Source organism: Hyperoodon ampullatus, assembly GCF_949752795.1.
Source record: "Hyperoodon ampullatus genome assembly, chromosome: X".
Lineage (NCBI taxonomy): Eukaryota > Metazoa > Chordata > Mammalia > Artiodactyla > Ziphiidae > Hyperoodon > Hyperoodon ampullatus.
Genome location: NC_136913.1, coordinates 91170297 through 91190702, shown reverse-complemented (window position 1 = coordinate 91190702; position 20406 = coordinate 91170297). Strand labels below are relative to the sequence as shown.

General features: G+C 34.3%; 1 protein-coding gene across 3 annotated transcripts in view; it reads right to left on the bottom strand.

Moving 5' to 3' along the window:
• Positions 1–2650: 2650 nt before the first annotated feature.
• Positions 2651–20406, bottom strand: part of NRK (Nik related kinase) — a gene marked incomplete at both ends in the record, with an annotated part of 140826 nt that continues 123070 nt past the window's right edge. For 2 of the 3 annotated variants that reach the window (XM_079727936.1, XM_079727937.1), the window contains 7 exons: positions 2651–2746; positions 4453–4592; positions 7324–7459; positions 10234–10383; positions 12456–12556; positions 16120–16278; positions 18178–18321. In XM_079727936.1, the coding sequence (XP_079584062.1) occupies positions 2651–2746; positions 4453–4592; positions 7324–7459; positions 10234–10383; positions 12456–12556; positions 16120–16278; positions 18178–18321 (926 nt within the window). Of the gene's footprint in view, positions 2747–4452; positions 4593–7323; positions 7484–10233; positions 10384–10674; positions 10818–12451; positions 12557–16119; positions 16279–18177; positions 18322–20406 lie in introns of all 3 variants that reach the window. The other variant, XM_079727935.1, reaches the window with a different exon arrangement.

Here is a 20406-nt window from a genome sequence, read left to right as displayed (position 1 = left end):
AATGATTATCCTTTCTTACTGTTTCCACTGAGGCTCTTACCTTACTTCAAGAGACCTAATCACACTGAACTTTTCTTGTCAGCCCTTTGCATACATCATTTTCTAGCTTTTGAACATTTTCAATAATTCCTTCTATTTTGGACAAGGGCTTTGGTGAAAGAACTAAAGTACACTAAAATAACACTGTACTCTGTCCCAATGCTACTCACAACTTGCCAGAACTTTCATGCTTCAACTCACAGGACTCGGGAATCTGGCTTTTCAGAAATCCCCCTCAATGCTTCTGTGGTGGGCCAGGGCTTCCAGGTACTGCTGCTACAAGGTGAGGTGTAGTTATAATTTTTTCTGTCACTGTGCACTGACTGTGAAATTTAATTGTCCCTTCACTTTCTTGTTTCAGCTGGCAAAGGATGTAAAAATTCCAGATGGATTAACATCTAAATTGGAAATATTCATTACCTACAAACCACTTTAAATATTTTCAGTCCTTCCCACGTTGGCTATCCAACATCTCAATCTCCTTTCTTAATATGTGCCCAGCTTCCTTTCCTTATTAGCACCTTATCATTTAACGCTCAATTACACATTTGCAATGTCTCTTGCTTGTTTACTTTGGGACACCTCTGTAGATGCAGTTCACTATTGTGTATATTTATTAGAATAACAGCCACAGAGCACAACGGGAGTTGACTTCCTAAAATAGTTTACTGTCTTACTGTGTTAAAAATATGATTTTAAGATAAAACTTATTTTTGAACCTTAACTGAGTAAATATGAAGAAAAAATGTATTCTTAAAAGACCTGATTCTACATGCTACTTAAATGAGAAAATTTTCTGAAATTCAAACATAGCAAGCTCCATTTGCTCAGCGATGAGGTACTTGCACAAAGTTCCCCATGGCCTTTTTGGTGTACAAATTTATAATAATGAAGACTACTTCTAAGGAAATAATTTGACATAAAACTTTGTTTTCTCTTTAAACTACTGCATTTAAAAAGTCATTCGAGTTGTAAACACTCAAGGATAAGCCAGTTTTAAGATCACATTATTGTGTCACAGTAACAGAAATGTGAATCACATTTACCTTTAATTCATGGATTCAGGTTCTCCTAAATTCTCATTATTGAGCTACTACATTCTTGATATAAGTTGTTAGGAAAATCCAAATCATCATTCCTGGCGCCAAGGTGCCAAGAAATAACGTGCTATCATGAAATCACACATAGTCTGCTTTTGTATTTTGGTTTAACCAGGTAGTTTGAAAATTATTATCCCACTAGCACCGTCTTCAGATTTTAGAAGCAGAACTAGAGGAATTATAGTGAGGTATACTTTGTGGTAGTTCTGTTGCTTCTCTACTGCTCCAGAACTAACCATGGTATTGAGGATGGATATGCAGAAATGATGCTTTTCACCAGGTAGCAATTACCATAGGTGACCAAACGCCACCTAGCTATGGCGTCTATAACTTATTGGGGTGATGGACTAGAACGATTTTTTCACGACTATAAATTTGTAGACCTAGGTATTTGATGAAAGTTGTATTTTCTTTCAAAATCTTTTTTTAACCTATTACATTAAGTCCCTACATGTGGACTTACCACTTTTAGATTAATTTCTGATATTACAGAAATAGAAACATGAAAAACACAAGTATTAGCAGCCAAAAGTTTTTGTTGTTACATTTTGTAATTTTTGTTTAATAACTGGAGTGAAATTTTTATATAGTTTAATCTGGAATCAGGAAAATATTTAATGCTTCTGATGGTCACACTGTTGGCCAGATAAGAATTTTGATAAATCAACCAATCTGTCTTTGGGGATAGAATTTGACGCCTACTTTAAAGTATTAAAAAATACAACTTATTCTACAGTACATGTGTATAGGAGTTCAGTCCTGTATTCAGGCTTGCAAGTGTATTATTCGGTGGTTTTTAAAAACAGCTATTGCACATCTTTGGAGTTTCTGAGGAAAATCAAGCATCCGAGGCTTTCTTCCTTTCTTCTTATCAGGAGAAAACCAGCTTAACATGGGGTGAAAAGAACACAACTGTTCTCTATCTGTGGCTTAACTGTTATGGAGCAATGAGGAAATGGGTGGCCTTTTCCCCTTTATCACTGTAGTTTTCTCCAGGCATGCAGGTTGTTCAGCCTTAGTCTGGTTTATGTTTAGTCCTTATTATTTTCATTTCATAATCTAACCTTTGGTTCTTTATAGGACTTGGCAAATTTGCATATGGTTTGTTGCTATTTTTATTTTTTTCCAAAAATAACCCCCTCATTCAGGGCCAACACTTTTGAAAGCTGTTTGGAATCTAACTTATTACAGGTTTCTTAACTCCATGTTGTAAAATCTGAATATAGATACTGTCCAAACTGTCCAAAGAGTAATGTTTGAATTCACAGTAACAAAAGTTACAAGGTTTGTGCAAAAGATATTGTACACCATTGGAGTACATAGAGCTTGCTATAGTTAATTTTATATATAAAGCTACATTTCTCATTAAAACTATTCTGTGCTACATTAAAAGTATCTGATTTAATTTTTCCCTACCAGTAAAACTGAATGCTCATTTAATCTCAGAAATTTAAAATGCAAATTGCATATTTATGATGTTTATAATTGTTATAATAAATCATTGGAACCTTTTAAACACCATAACTGCTTTGGAGCTCTTCAAGTTTTCCAAGGGTCATGAAGTAAACCCGGCTGTGGCGATTGCGCAGGATAGAGGTAAAGAACAGCTTTAAAAAGAGAGAATGAGACACCATCAGTAAATATTTAATACATTGCAAACTGATATTTGATAGGTACAACTATAACTTCAATTTATCTGCACCAATCAATAAAGTATTAAGCCATACTGTTTTTCAGAAAGGGATTTCCTCAGATTAAAGAATATGAATTTAAATTAGTATGGAGTCTAAATTACAAGTAAAAAATAACCTTTTAACATATTCTACAATTGTACTTCATATAGTTTAAATAAAATTAGATTTTTGTAGGTGGCATTCATCTGCTAAACTTCTTGATTGGTTTGGTTAACAATTCTCCTTTGCTATTTGTTTAAAATCTATTTTTATTCAAGTTGGCTTTCCTTTTTCTTTTAATATATGGAAAATATTACCTTATTTAGATGTTCACATTGTTGCTGGTGTTTAAGAGGCCACTGAAATTTTCTACTTGGTGCAAGCTTCTATTTCAGTGGAAGACTGACATCAAAAGACTGAGATTATGAGCTAAACCAATTGGCTTAGAGAGGAACATGTTGTGTAATTATGGTCTGTGCCATAAAGAAAATTAGGACAGTACAATAATATAAATAGCAAACAGAGGTATCCTTGTTAGGACTAAGGATTTCAACATCCACAATGGATATACTTAAGAGGGTGTGTGATGTAATGATGATGATGATGATAATAACACTAGCTACCCGTGATTTAACACTTTTATGTGCCAGTCAATCTGTGAGATGCTTACTATATACATATTATTGATAATTTTCAGAATTGTTCCCAAAGTAGTTATTAATATTCCCATTTCTGAGATGAAAAAGCTAAGGTTCGGAAGGACTAGTCAAACTTCCAGGTTTTTACACGTAGTTAGGTGGCAAAGCTGGGACTGCATCCTAGATCTATCCGATCTCAATCACTGGTTCTTGCCATTATATCCCTTTATATTACAAAAAAGTACCTTTTCTTGATGCCCAGTGCTTTACCCTGTTTTTTCTGATATTAATTCAAATCCTTTGCAATTTCTTCCAAATGTGAATGTTTCCTGGTCTTATTAGAATTATTTCTTCACGCTATTATTTCTCATAACATGTCGGGACTGTAATGATGTCATGCAATTCATTTTTCCATCTAAACTATCTGAGTTGGTTAAAAGTGACCACATTACACAAATAATTGCCAAATCTTGATTTTATTTTTCTTTCCTGTGAAATGGACATAATAATGTCCACTTGTGAAGATTAACTATGATAGCTTCTAAAGTATTTAGCACAAACTCTACCATATAATTAGGTGTTCAGCAAACATAAGTAACTTTTTCCTTCTTCTGTTATTGGATTACATTGAAAACTATAAAAGGCAGATTTACTCAAGCATTCTTTTTCAAAATATCATATTAATATGAACATGAAAAGAACTACACATCAAAGACAATAATGGAATTTGTAAGAAATAAAATAAAGGCTAAGCTTTGCTTTGGACACAATTAGAATTTTTACATTTTTGAAAATGATTTCTTTTGAAATCAAATTTCATGGTTTACCAAATCAATGTTTCTAATGCAAATTGCAAAAATATTTTTATTAATTTATTATATTATTAAGAGTATGCCAATTTGGGAAATATATTTATAGCCAGAAAGAAAAGGATATAAATTTCCTTAGTTAATTTTCATCACTTGCTTTATTTTTGCTTTAACTGGGGGATGTAAACTATACCTTGTCACCTCGGGTACACAGAAATCTCAGCTTCTTAATTGACCTGCGCTTCAGTTCACTTTCCAGAACCCTTGACTGCAAAGAGCGGACTTCAATGGCTTTTTGGCCCCATCCTGTGGCTCGCTGTGAACACTCATAAGCTACAATAAAAATTTAAAAATCAGAAAAACATAATATCTTTCTGTCAGTGATAGAAAATTATAAACACAGTCAACATTTGATTATTAAGAGGGACATTATTACAGTTCAGGTAAATACATTCTTCTTTCCTGCTTATAAGACTGTTGTTTGGCCACTATGCTGCTCAACAGTGGTGTTCAAGCCAGCTATGTACTATCACCATTGTGACCAACTATTCAACATTGTGAATAACTAGATCTCAGTTAATTTTTGTATTCATATTCTCCAATACCACAGAAAAAGCTAAGGGTTAATCTTACCCTGTTTGTAGAAAGTCAAATCTAGCTACAGTGATTCTTTATTTTATAATCTAGTTGAGGTACAACATCCTGTAAGGGTTTGTACTTGTGCTTAAGTGACATACATTGAAATCTGACTAACTTTTCAAAATTAAAACTGCTAAAAGATGACTCGCTCAAATAATGACTTTAGCAACTCTAATGTAATTCAATTAATTACCATGTTATACATAGAACTAAAGCTAATTTGATACTGCTAAGCGTTTCTCTTGCTCAGGAAATTTTTATTAAGATTTAAACTATTGGACCGTGTTTTACATTACTCAGTGACAATAAAGACTATGACAATTGCTTTAAAGCAGAAAACCTAATTATGTAAATAGCCATATAGTCAGCTGACACTGTAAGGTATTTTCTGACATGGAGAGCAGTATTTTTTCCAACAACTGCATACAGCAAAATTTTCTAAACTTAATGCACAATGTAATTGCTGAGCCCAAGTACACAGTTCACATGGCATTACATAATTTCTACCTTAATTCTAAAACACATTAATCAGCCACTTAACCTAGCTACTGAGCTAACTTGTGTATGGGGTGGAATCCAATGATTTAGTTCGGAATGCTTAATGATACTTGCTGTGATTGCTAAGTCTCTATATATTTGTTTGAAGATCCAAAGCAAAGATCTTATTAGTAAAAACATTCATTATATCTAAAGGAATGTAGATTGGGAAAATCTGGATCTAGGTTAGTTTTAGATAACAAAGCAGTTGCTTTTAAACAGAAAAAGAGAGTAATTGATTTCCTTAATATTAGTGTTATAATGCAATCTTTATATACTCTCAAAATACCATTAATACACAGACCAAAATATCATGTTTTTATAGTGCTATAATTTATTTTACACATAGAGGGATGCTTTTCAATTTTAGTGACTTAAAATAGCTCTTTCTTTTAGGTCAGAAGTTGTCCTGCCGAAGGACAAGAACTGTACCAGATGACTTTTTAAGACTTCTTTGAGTCCTATCATTGTCTACATGTGGCATAAATATGGCATAAATATAGGGGTTCTGTTTCCCATTTGAACTGAATTTCCTTATTCCAATTTCTGATTAATATATTGATCACAACCACTGTAAAGGTTAGAACAAGATTCATTATTTCAGGGTTTTTTTTTTGCCACAGATCTGTCAATTATATTGTAAACGTTTATGTCTTGTCACAGAATGGTTTTAAACCCTCTGTGAGTTCTTACCTTTTGAAGAAATTGGAGGAGGTTTTCAGGATAATCCTTAACACTATGTATGCAAAAGGAAAGGATTCTGCAGATGCAGTGCAAAGTGCCATCATCCCATAATGGAAAAAATGTCCATTAAAGAGAAGTTCTTTCAAACTGGTCTTTAAAGCCACATGTGGATCACATTTAGCCATTTTATAGAGATTTCAGAAGCTTCTGGTTTCTTTATTGATAAACTATTTTCTCTCTGTCTCTCTTGTCCTCCTTCCCTCCCTCCCTCCCTTCCTTCCCTTCCTTCCTTCTCTCTCTCTCTCTCTCCCTCTCTCCCCCCTCCCTCCCTCCCTCACCCTCTCCTTGTCCTTCTCCCTCTCCCTCTCCTTCTCCCTTCTCCATTATTTGCTTCATTAACCTTATCTTCCTTCCAGGAACATTTATCTTCAAGCAAATCATTCTACTCTCTCCCTAATATTTTTTACTGTTCATATGCATTATTCTGTTCCCTATCTAGAATCCCCTCTGTAGTCACCAAGACTCAGAGAAATACGAGTTTCAAGTTATTCAGATTGCCCAGATCAGCAGTCCTGTGATGGTCAGGAAGAAAAAAATATGTCCTGGTCTAATGAAGATGAAAAGGCAGTTTTCTTTATGTTGCCATCTGGGTAGTACCTAATAGGCATTCCAATCAGTCATATTTATCTCTTTTGTAAATGAAGTTTGATGAAATCTTAGTGACAACCAATATGTCACATATTCAGTTTGTATTTGATTCTTCACAGAAATATTACTTGCTGAACAGAACACTATTGACTGTATAAAATGGAAGTATTTTGCTCTTCTCTTGTGACTATTTGGCAGTCTCCTAAGGTAAAGGTAAACCTCAAAAATCAGTGTGATGGAATGAAATAGCTTCAACATCTGTGTAAAAGCTGCAAGCAAAGGGATTTAAAATAAAATTACAGATTATTGTGGCAAAGAATTACTTTCCTATTTTAATTACATGATTTTTGAAAATGAACAACTAAGACAGCCAAAATCAGTCTCTTTGTGGTAGCCTTGTGAATTCATTAAGAATAAGACAAACATACACATTACCTTACAAGGGAATAAGTATGCCATATCCCAAATTAACACTATATGCCTTGAGAAAAAGTGATACTTCAGGAAATAGAAGCTTTTCTGGGATCGTCTGAAAGAAGAAAAATTTTATACATACCTACTGAAGATGGTATGTCTTTCCACACTTCAAGGATCTTCTTGAAGAGTTGTTCATTCGCTTCCATGGAAAGGGCTTCAGCATTGAAGGTGAGCATCATGCCAATTCCCAAGGAATCAGGTAAAATGATGATATTCTGTGGTATAATGATTTCCAGGGGCTGGAATTATGTTTCATAAGGATTTACATGTCCAACATTTTATCACTACTACTTTCATTGAAGCAGCTTGGTTGAGCAATAAAGACCAAAAAGAGGTACAAAATGCAGGGAGGAGAGAAATTTCTATTTCAGTGCTAAACAGCATGCTATCCAACACTTGAAAAGAGCGTTCCCTATGTCATAAATCTGTCACTGTTTAATATTCTCCTTTATATTTAGGAGGAAACTTTGTAAAAAGCAGAGATATACTTCCAACACAGAGAAATTCGTTGAAATTTCACAAACTATTATGTATAATGATAGAAGAAACATTACTTGTTTGATTTCAGATTCATTTCAGCACACTAATGAATACTTTAGTAAGGAATCACAAAATCACTGCTTATCAACCAATTCATTCAAATCAGAAATAGAAAATTAACTTTAAAATAGCTTGAGTTTAAATATTTACAAGGGGCAGCCTTATAATATCCTTCACTGCTTGAAATGTATCCTCCCTTCACAAAAATATAGAATTTCTTATCTAATTTATATAATCTTAAAATATCTTCAATTCAGAGATGTATTAGGTGACAGAAGATGAAATACTAAGAAATATCTAAGAATTTCTAAATTTCATGATGCATAAAACAATGTGACAAAACTTGCCTAAACTACAGATATTGTCACATTAATCATATTTCCCTAAAAACCAAACAATTAATTCCTCTATCATTTTTCGAATTTAGCAAGTTAAAGGAAAAAATGTCAGAAACTATACTTGCCAAACCCAGCGTACTCAGGCCAAGTGCTTGAGGCCATGTCTCAGTCTCAGCAACAACAATTCTTAAAACTAAAATGGGGATCCAGAGGCGAAAAGCAATTTTAATGCGTTCCCTGGGCACTCTCATGAGCAGTTGAATCAGAAAAGAGATGAAGGAAGAGAGAAAAAGAAATTCAAGAAAAAAGATTGTCTCAAAAAATTTGTTTAGAATAGATCTGGACTGCTGTAAATCCAGAAAGCCTCAAAGGTAATTCTCTTGCTTCTCAGATGATTCCTGAAGTAACCAGATATTCTGTAGCTTTACAGCTTTTGTAATCTAGCACTTTTGGAAAAGTATTATTTTTAGTACATTCTGTTTCAGAAGACACTCTCCTCCCTTATATTAGAGTCCTTTCTCTTTTAATGGGTCAAGACTCTAGGGCATTTAGCTAAAAATTCTATTTTTTAATACACTTAAGGTATCCTAATTAGGCCAGAAAATGATTTTTTATAAACCTCATCTTCTCTCATTCTTGTTTCCATAATAATTAACTGATCGTTTCAAAAGAAAATAATTATTCTTGCTTAGTAGTCAAGTGGAACACAGAATTCAATCTTCCTAAATGACTTTTCAAATAAGTATAAACTTGGACCAATACTGTGGTGTTCAATAATGCACTACCTTCAAAATAAAGGCTATCTGACATGACATAAAAAATAAGATGCAGGAAGTGATGGAAGACACTCCAAGTGAAAAGTACTATAATATTTATACTAAAATTAACCTGAACTCATTTAAATGGCTTTGGCTGGGCTTGGTTCAGTATTTTATACCTTATAAACAGTGATTTCTATATAGTCATAGGTGACAACAGGATGATCAGCTAATTAGATTGTTAAATATGACCAAAACTTTAAAAAAATTCTCCATTAATGATCTGACAATTGCTCCATGTAATCTGTCAGAGATATATAGATAATTCTGAAAGCTGTGCAAAATATCACATTACTACAGTGGCTTAGCAGTACATAAAAGTTTTCTCCTGGAATTTTGTATAATGCTAAACTGCTAAAACTTTAGTGATTGACAAAATGAGGAATTCAAAAAGGGTGAAGCAAAGATTTGTTGGTTCAGCCCTTCCTTTTTAATATAATTTTCAATAGGACAAATATCATTTCTACCATCAAATTTGAGATATAGGAGAATTATATTATGTATGGTACATGTGTGTGAGGGGTATTATGTTATGTTCAAGCTCTTTAGACAAATGATGTGTTTAGTATTTTTACAACTATCTATATTTTAGATGCTGTGCCATATTTTCATATTTATAATTAATTGAGTTAAGAGTTGATGTGCATTAGCTTTTAAAATGCTGAATCCTTTGATCAGAAATTCTAAGTATAACATACTGTAAGAGAATACTTTATGATAATTTGCTATATATCGCAGTTAAAGTACTACAATCTGGATAAAGAAAGGGCATAATAATGCTGCAATACTGGTGTAATTTAAAAAAATCTGTTAATGCATTATGAGGTGCAGAAGACTAAAGCAAGGGTTGCAAACTCATATGGCTACAAGGGCCAGTTATTATAAATACATAATGGTGGATGGATAGAGAATGTATAGCATATGTTCCATGTAAAAGTGGGCGGGCACAAATTGGTTCCAGTTGATTATGGCCAGATAGTAATGTTGGCCTGATATTGTCAGATCATTGGTTCTTCAATAGAAATCCAGATTTTAAATGTAAACGATATTCACTTAAAAACAAACAAAAATCACTGTTGCAGACAAAATCTATCTGTGGAACAGACTTAGCTGTCTGGACTAAGAAACCATCAGTGATTTTTGTTTATCCATTACTACTTTCTGGCACTTTATACTTACCTTTTACGTCTCAGTTCTAATATAGATATTGATACTCATATTTTTAAACCTTTAAGAGTTTTGACAGTTGGAAATACTCAAATTGTGTTATACAGTAATTTCTAGGGATCTTACGTTATTTGGCAGGGTCACATCAGACATAACCTCAGATTCTGCATCAATGATGTGATATCCATCTGCTGAGCTGAAGAAAATCTTTAGTCTTTTTTCAGAACCAATAGCCAGGTCAACTGTCACTGGCTTATGACCAAGTGTTGGAAAAACCTGTAGATATAAAACCAAATATGGCCAAAAGGCCAAAAATGACACTCTGTCTAAGGCGAAAATTCCCCTGCCCTTTTGTTTAACAGGTTTATAAAACCCAGAATGACTTTTAAAATTACATAATATATTTAGAGACCTATGTATTATAACTTTTTTTTAGGTCTGTTATTACAATAAGAATGATTATATTCAGGTTCTAAATATTGAGTTTTCCTTCGAAGGCCAAATCTCCCAAAATCATAAGAGCCATGTATGGCCCTGTACTCTGTTTGCTGTCTTTAAATTCCTTGCCTTGAGCTTCAGCAAATGAAGGAGCTCATCTGGTCTCTTAAACCGGTTTGCTGGATCAGCTGCCTGTATTTTTGCCAGTATTCGTATATAGGCTTCATAGGACATGTAGTCTCCTTCGGAGTCTGCTGATTGATCAATGCACACTTGGTAGGGAATGAGAAAGGCCAGACATGTTAACCTAACATAGACTGGATGTACTCTAGGCTCTTATGGTTCCTAATCCAAGGAAACAAAAAGCCAAACAGGATTCATTTCCAAGTTCAGGTCACAGTAGAGGACTGGGCATCACAGTTTTCACCACACTGTAGTCATGAGGTGGGATTCAAGAACTGGAGTGAGGACTTGGACCAGGGACTCTGTATCAGGCTACACAGACTGTTGGTACTTACCTTCTTTGTTTTCCAGCTCCATACCAGGCAGCTCTGACCAATCAGCAGACACCCAAGAACAAACCCATATCCAAATACTGACAGCTGACCCAAGGCCCAATTTAGGGAGATCAGATCAGGGATGTGATTTGTGTCAGGACAGACCCAGACTATCTATATAGTAGTCTGTGCTATTTATAAAAGAACATATTTATTGTGCAAATAGACATTGAGGAGCAGTCATAAATATTAACCCATCTTTACTGTATACATGTGATGTTTTGGTCTATAAAATATACCATGTAATCAGATCCTGACCTAAGATACAATAGTATTTCATGAATACGTTGTTGGGGTCTATCATGATGTATCCCTATCAGTGCTTTGTAAAAACTTGTCCAGGGACCAACCAGTTCAAAATCTCCTGGGTTGTTTGCTAAAAATATAGATTCCCAGGCTCCACTTCAGACCTACTAATTTGGCCTGGAGTTGGGTCTGAGATCTAAACTTTTAACAAATGCTCCAGATGACTCTTATGTATATCCCAGATTAGGAGCTACTGGACTCTATGTAATATTGCCAGCTCATTAATCAGTCCTTATTACTATAGAATAAATACAAAATAATCTTATTTATGTTGAATTCTAGAGCATTATAAAAAGATAATGAAGATAAAAATAGTCCCCAGTTTATGAGATGTGATTAAAAATCATCAGCAACTTAATTGTTTGGGACACTAAATGGTTGCCTTAAGAGGCTGATCCATAGAAGTTCAATTAAACCATAATAAGGGTGGAAACAGTACTCATAATCCAAATAAGCCTAACCACCATTCCTTGTAATAGTTGTAGAGAAAAATGTGTTTAGAGATCCAGCTTGGAAGGAATATAGAGCCATCCTTTCCTCCCCACCCCCATCTACTGTAGCCCTGGTAATTAAAGCAAAGGCTTTCTCTTCCTTCATTCTTCTTCCAGGTTCATTCCTCTACTATTCCTCTACAATGGTAGAGGTTTCCCCCTTTACCATTGTCACACCTTTCCTTACCTTCCCTCTGCTCTCCACCCCCCACTAAGAGAGAACAGGGACTTTCTCAGCTTCAAGTCATTGGGGTGGCACCCAAAGCTTATGTTTGTGGCTTTAGAAGAGAAGGTCTTCATGTTGACTACAGGAATTGGGAGTGAGGAGCTGGTGGGGAGGTCCTTTAAGGGGAGGGGTCAGGGATTTCCCTCACACTCTCCCTTGGTGTGGTGCCTGTGAATTATCTAAAAAAGGGTTAAATGATAATTATTGACATGGTATATTTAAGTTACATTAATTGTAGAAGAATGGTATATATTTCTGCTACTCTATTCCAAATACTGTTCTGTTTACAATTTCTCAAAAGAAAAACCAAAGGAAAAGGAGACCACTCACTTTAATGGCAGTGCTTTCATCAAAGGACTTTGGTGCCCATGCATACAGGTGAATTGATGATTTCAAAGCAATTGCAATATATGTTGTTTCTTCATGTTGCACTACAATGATAAAATACAAAGAAGTAACGATGCTACAGAGTTAACAAGAACACTCAAGTATTTGTGTTTGTTGTTGAAAATGTCATAATAACAATGTAAGACCATAGATCACTTATTTTAGAAAAGTTATTTGGTTACAATTTGATGCCCAAAAGAAGGTGACAAAAATACTGTATAGTTTTATGGAGTGTATGCATTAGCCTTTAAGAACACTCTAAATTGTCCACTGAAAACTACAGAACATTGCTGAAAGAAACTAAAGAAGACCTAAATAAATGGAAATACTTCCTCTGTTCATGGACGGGTAGACTTAACATTGTTAAGAGGTCAGTACTATCCAAAGTGATCTACAGGTTCATTGCAATCTCTATTAAAGTCCCAATGGCCCCCTATGCATAAATGGAAATGCTGATTAAAATTCACTTGGAATTGGAAGAGGCTCCAAATAGCCAAAACAATCTTGAAAATGAAAAACAAAGTTGGAGGACTCACAGTTCCCGATTTCTAAACTTACTACAAGCTACAGTAATCAAAACAGTGTAGTACTGACCTAAGGACAGGCATATAGATCAATGGAGTAGAATTGAAAGTGTACAAATAAAGCCATACATGTATGATCAGTGGTGCCAGGACTATTCAATAGGGAAAGAATAATCTCTTCATCAAATGGTACTGCAACAACTGAATATCCAAGTACAAAAAAATGAATTGGACCTCCTACCTCAATCTATATACAAAAATTAACTTGAAATGGATCAAAGCCCTAAATGTAAGAGCTAAAACTATGAAACTCTTAGAAGTAAATATAGGAATAAACCTTCATGGCAATAGATTCTTATATTTGACACCAAAAGCATAAGCGACAAAAGAAAGAAACAGATAAATTGGGTTTCATTAAAATTAATACTTCTATGTATCAAAGGACACTATCAAGAAAGTGAAAAGACAAAGTATGGAACGGGAATAAATATCTGCAAATCATATATCTGATAAAGGTCTAATGTCCAGAATATATAAAGAATACTTACAACTCAACAACAAAAAGATAAATAAGCCAAGAAAGATATACAAATGGTCAATAAACACTTGAAAAGATGCTCAACAACATTATTCATCAGGGAAGTGCAAATCAAAACTATAATGTGATGCCACGTTACGCCCACTTGGATGTCTAGGATCAAAAGACTGACATTTACAGGTGTTGGTAAGAATGAAGAGAAAAATGGAGCTTTCATACTTATGGCAATGTAAAACAGTTCTGTCAGTCACTTTTAAAAATATTCTGGCAGTACTAAGAGAAAAGAAAATATTCACTCCAATGTACAAAGACATGTATGAAAATGTTCATAGCAGAATTATTCCTAATAGCCAAAAAGTGGAAAAAGTGCAAACATATAAAACAATGGATGTATAAAAAACCGGATAAACAAAAGGTGATATATCCATACAATGCAATACTATTCAGGAATAAAAAGGAATACTGATACATATTGAATAGGTTACAGCATGGATGAACTTTGAAAACATTACGCTAAGTGACAGAAGCTTGTCACAAAAGACCACATATATAATTCCATTTAAGTAAATCGTGGAAAAAAGACAAATCCACAGCAAAGAAAGTAGATCAGTAGCTACTTAGGACTATGAGTGGAATAAGGTAAGAGGAATAAAATATGGAGTGTCTGCTAATGGCCATGAGGTTTCTTTTTGGAATGATGAAAATTAGATCATGGTGATGGTTACACAACTCTATAAACATACCCTAAACCCTTTAATTGTACACTTTAATGGGGTGTATTTTATGATATGTAACATTTCAATAGAGTTTTTTTTATTAAAAAAGAGAAAATATATAAAGAGTATATGCTTGCTCTTGGCTAGACCTTCTGGCTCTCATGAAATATTTTGTCCTACTTCTAGATTTATATTTGCGCTAAAACCCCGCTTCTTTGGCAGAGACACTGCTTCTGTATTCGCTAGCCAGACTTCATCTGAGACTAATATATACAAATTCTCTCTCACCTCTCCCCTCCCTTCCTCTCTCCTTCTCTCTTTCTCATTCTGTATCTCTGTCTCTCTGAGTCTAGCTTTGCTTTCTTTTTTTTTAAACTGTTCAGAAGTAGGTCAAAGAAGCATGAATAATAAACCCCCAAGAAGCAAAGAAATTCTTTGTTAAGAAAATAGTTCCAATAATTTAAAAATACGACAGTAACTGATGTCGGTCCATTATTTTGTTGACCTTGGAAGGCTATGAAAATACCATGCAAGTATGGTTATGTTGTTGTCTTCCTATGTAAAGGTGCTACTGTTCCACCTGTCAGTAGGACAAATGTTATTGTTGTTATGAGAGCTGGGATGGGTTGGAATGCGGTCAGCCAGGAAAACTGGACTAAACTAGTCCATCTGTTTACCAAAAGCATAGATTTGAAAGATGACTATCTTTGTAAACTCTCTCTTATTCAACTAAAAACTCGGTAAGTTAGTAAGAGGCAGTTCTGCTATATAAACTTTTGAGTTAACATCTGGGAATATCTTTCACCTCTGGCTACCACATTTACGTAATATGATTTGGAGGAAATTAGTGATACATAAAACTAGAAGAAAGTAGTATATTTATTTGATGGCTAAGTTGTCTGGGTGCTCATTCCTACCTTTATTGTTGTTTGTGTACATATGTACACACATATGGAAACCTATCCTTGGAAAGGCTCTTTCTATGCAGAACAAAAATGGTCAGTCAGTGTAGAAATATACTGCCACAACTCATATTATGTGATTCCAGCTATCTCTTACCTATGCCACTAGTTCTGCCTCACAGGCAATTAGTAAAGAGGAAAGAAGAAAACAAAGGCTGAGAGTAGAGGGGATTTGTTTCAGAAACAGAAAGAATTGGATAACATTACTTCCAAGTTGTTGACAGATTAGAGCAGGACTCTAAGACCTTGGATTTGTTACTCCATTTCACAGTGGATGGTTGTGAAGAGACAGGGGATATGAAAACACAGTAATCAGACAGGAAATATTTAGCAATTATATTCATGAATATCAACAGTGGGAATGAGAGCCAGCAGACAATTGATGAATTTTCGTTTTGACTCATGGTAAAGTTTCCTGGTCAGTATTAAGAGGGATTTTCTGATTTTGAAAAAAGGAATTATTATGTGATCCTATTTTATTGCTGTTCCAAGAAAAGATAATGTCATATAAATCTCCTTGTAGGTTATTGAAGATACATCAATGCCACTTATATAATTGAAGTTAGATAGAAACAGGAAGAAATATTAGTTCATATGAACTAATTAGAGTGACTGGGAAGGGAAGAAAGGTGAGAAAGTGAACCAAACTTAACTCCAATAGCTATTTCAGTCAATCTATATTTTCTCAATAACAGCCAAGATTGTGACATAAAAGACCTGAAAGGTGTGTCAGTGAAATTCACTCATTTTTGTATTTAAAGTTGCAAATTCTTTTCTTTCTCTACTTTGCCTTTCACAATAATGTTCTTCACCAAATGAAGGGAAGCAAAATTTATATAGCTATAGTAAACATGAAATGAGACTTACGGACACTGAAGTGTTCACAACCTGTCAACTTATCAATAGCTTTGCAGGCTTCCTCTGTCTTGAGCATTTCCTCTTGTCTTCTTTTACTTTCTGGATCATCATTCAAAATCTTGTTTCTCAGCCAGGTCAAATGATATACCCGAAGTCTGTTCTTATGGCCTGATAGATAAGAAAAGATACAATGTTTCAATTCAGTCTATGTTTTTATATATTAGAAGAACAAAAAAGGTAAAAGCATTTTTGTCTTTTTAACCAAATGTTTTCATTAAAGTAAAAAAGCACTTTTAAAAATCTATGCTGCATCAGAGTCTTCCCTTTAGAGTTTGGAAATGTGATAGCAAAGTCTCTCAGTCTCTCACTTCCAAGAGATAGCTGAAGTGTCTACCAGCTACCTATGTAGAAGCAAATGTAAAATACTTCTTTGGGACAGGTTAAGACTGCCACTTTGCAGGCAACAGAATCACCATCCATTCATTTGTACCTTAGCTTCTTATCTAAGTCATGACCTTTCTGGGATTCAGAGACCCAGAAGCTATCTCTGGTAGTGTGTATATATGAGAAGGGTTTCTTATGTATTTCTTGTTAGGCATTCTGGGCCAGTGAGATGGGTCTTTGTACTCTTTCATTCCAGTATACTTACGAAGTAACTGAACAGTTTCATTATTTTTTCTCGGCCCAATCTATCTTTAATGTTAATTTTCTAACTGTAAGTCCCATCAAATTCCTACAATTCCTTCAGAAAAACAAGCCATTAAAATTACACATTTCTTTTCATATATAGTGACTTTACATTCATTTTTAGGGTTTACAACTGTAAGATTTCTGGGCCCAACAATAAGATTCTCATTTATGTAATTAATCTTAAATATATTTTTACACAACATTTTTGGGTAGTGTTAGAAATCAAACATCTATATCTATTGCCATTCTAGTCTCAAATGGTAAAATAAAATTGAAATCCGAACTATTAGATATCTTTCTATACTGACGTTCTCACTACTATTTGATGCAAAAATAATCTACATTTAAGAGAAACTTAAGAATTAAAAAGAGAACATTTGGGTTAGAGAAAGCTGGATAAAAAGTAAAGAAATCTGTTATCCAGATGTGCAGTCTATAAGCCACCCAGATGTTTTCAAAAACTAAATGTTGCTTCTGTGTGCCTCAAGCAATTATAAATGAATGACCAAAAAATCATGACACTTTAGTATATCTGTAGAGGATTTCTCTAACCAAAACTTAAAGCAAAATGAATCATATTTAGGACTATACATAATCATTAATTAATGTGCAATATCGTTATTAGGTACAGACAGGAAGTATATAAACACATAAAATTACTGTGATTAGCATAATTTTATTCTACAGTCAAACCATTTAAAAAATTTTTCCTAATCTTTCAACAGTCATTTTTTTGCCTAAACTCAGCATTAATGTTAGGGCTTTCCTGATACCAAGTACTGTTTAGTAATCACAATAATTATTAACATCCATATACTTGGTCTCTCATATTTCAAGGTTCAGGATCTGACTGACCAAAACTAAGAAGTTCAACTACTATGTGGGAAGAATGGACAGATCTTAGGGGATCCATTCTTGTTACTAGTCCTATCTGTAGGCCTTTATTATACAGCTGTGGCAGAGATGAGTCTCATTTTTATCCAATTATTGTCCTTTTTGTTCTTTGTTGCTTCTAACACAAGAAAGGTATATAGTGGAGGTTAGTGTGGTCGTGTGTGCATGGGTGGGTGAAGCTGTGAGTTGTGAAGATGTAGGTTGCTACTCAGAAAAGATGTGAAAGGATGCAAATGGCATGGTTTTTCTTGTCATTGACCTCGGACAGGTACATTACAATCAAATATCCAGACACCAAAGGAGAGTCTGAAGTTTAAATTGTAAATAGGTAAGAAAATACAAGTAGGAAAGCCTGGTGTCCCAATTAAAATTTATATTTAAAGTGCTTTCCTATGAATACTTTCACTTAAGAAAGTCTTTAGCCCAGTTTGCGACCTAATTTATCTGCATAATTACTCAGTTAATTTTAGTTCTTAAACAAACCGGAGATGGTAATCAGCAAATTGAGTGGCTCTACAACTTGAATTTGACGGAATGGTCTTCGCTTTATAAGTTTAGTAATGTCTGCCTTTCCACTTCTGTCCATCAGATACAGATTTGATCGAGTTCCCAACAGCAAATTCACTCCTGTTCGTATACGAAAAGAAAAGTGCTATATTAGCTCAGATTACATTGTTATAATTGAATTTATACTAGTATTTTTGCTACTCCAGTGTGCTGATCTATGTAAAGGTGATGTTTATCATCTTAGGCTAATGTTAACTTCATTCTGTGTAAAAATGAACTCTCTGCCAACAGAACAAATTTATTTTTATTAAAATATTGAAGATAATACCCTCGAGCAATATTCTACTGGCTGGTGTCTTGTTTGCCATCACACAAATAGAACTTTATGTATATCTCAGCACCTTTCTGTCCCAAACTTTATAAAAATCAATCAACCTTTCTGAAAGTTACCATTAAATATAAACGATGCCTAGTATATATCAAGTCTTCAATTCAGTTAATATCTCATTGCTAAATGTAACACGGTTTTAATGCTTTTAGAATAATTGCATGTAAATTGTTTTTAAATTGAGTGATTCTGTGTTCACACATATATTTAAAAAAACGTATATTGCTAAATGCCTATAAAATTAGTTTCTACTTTCATGTATTTACACTCCTACACTCTGTTATTTGTATGCTGGCTTTATTCATTCTAATAGAAGCACTGTTTATAGACTGAATGAGAAGACTAAAATAGCAGATTGAAGTAAAGTTAGAATATACTTCAAATGGGGGTCAGGATCAAGATGGTGGAGTAGAAAGACCCTGAACACAACTCTTTCCATGGGCATACAAAAATTACAACCACTTACAGAGCAACTGTGTATCAGAATGACCTGAAGACTAGCAGAAAAGATTTTCCACAACTAAAGACATAAAGAAGGAGCCACAACAAGATGGAAAGGAGTGGCAGAGATGTGGTTTAGTAAAGACCCACACCCTGGGGTCAATGACTCATAAACAAAAGGGATATCATAACCACAGAGGTTCCCCTCAAGGAGCAAGGGGTCTGAAACTCACATTGGCTTCCCCAGCCTGGGGGTCTGGCACTGGGAAGATGAGTTCCTAGAACATCTGCCTTTGAAAATCAAGTGGGGCTTATGTTCAGGAGAGCTGGAGGGCTATAGGAAAAGGAAATTTCATTCTTACAGAGCATGCACAAAATCTCACATGCTCCAAGTGGCATGATGCAGGGCAGATGCCTGGGTCAGAACCACTTGTTGTTCTTAGAGAATCCCCCTGGAGAGGCATGAGGCAGCTGGGAACCCCTGAGGACTGAGACACTGGCAGCAGCCATTTTGGGGATCTCAGTCTACCACACTGACACATATTATAACCTTTTATTTTTCAAAATATAAAACCACAAATGATAAAAATGAGTTACTAGACATTAAGTTCATCTCTGGGTAGTTGTCTGACTGGAATGATAATGAAGTAAACTTTGCTTTCTTGTTATCCAATACATTATATTAGTAGAACTTTGAGGATGGCTTATTTTTTTTCCAAATTGTTTAGTCCACATAACTATAATGTTTGCTACACTGTTCTATTTTTAATTTAAAATTCTGTCTCCTGTTCAATCATACATTAAGCAAAGTCTATGAAACTGAAGGTAGGAGGTTGGCATTTATTTTGGATTTGTCCCTTCCTTGCATTCATTTATTCTGTTTCATTTGTGATTCAGACGCGCTTGAGGTAAAATATTGTCTCAGCATTACCAATGTGGTTATAATTCTTCTGGAACAAAGGGTTGAAAAAGTCTATCAAAGTTAAGATATTACACAAGGAACTTTCTCTACAAATCCTCAAGATATTTTAAAAACAAGAACCTGAAGAAATTTCTTGCAATATCTCATTAGGTATTATATGTTGCATTCTGACCAAATTAAAAATACTAAGCTTGAATTTTCAAATAATCATAACCTAGTCCAATTTTATATTTTAGCCAAGTTAATTAGGGCAGTAAAGAAAAACAGAATAAAAAGGGTAGGAAGTAATTCAAACAGCAAACTGCATTGAGTAAAAATAAATCAGCAAATAAATAAATAAGCAAGTTAACTACTGTGTGTGTATATGTATGTGTATATATGTATATACTTGGAAATGGTTTTTCAATAGCAAACACATGTTTACATCTATGATTTTTCACAAGTTTGCTATGTA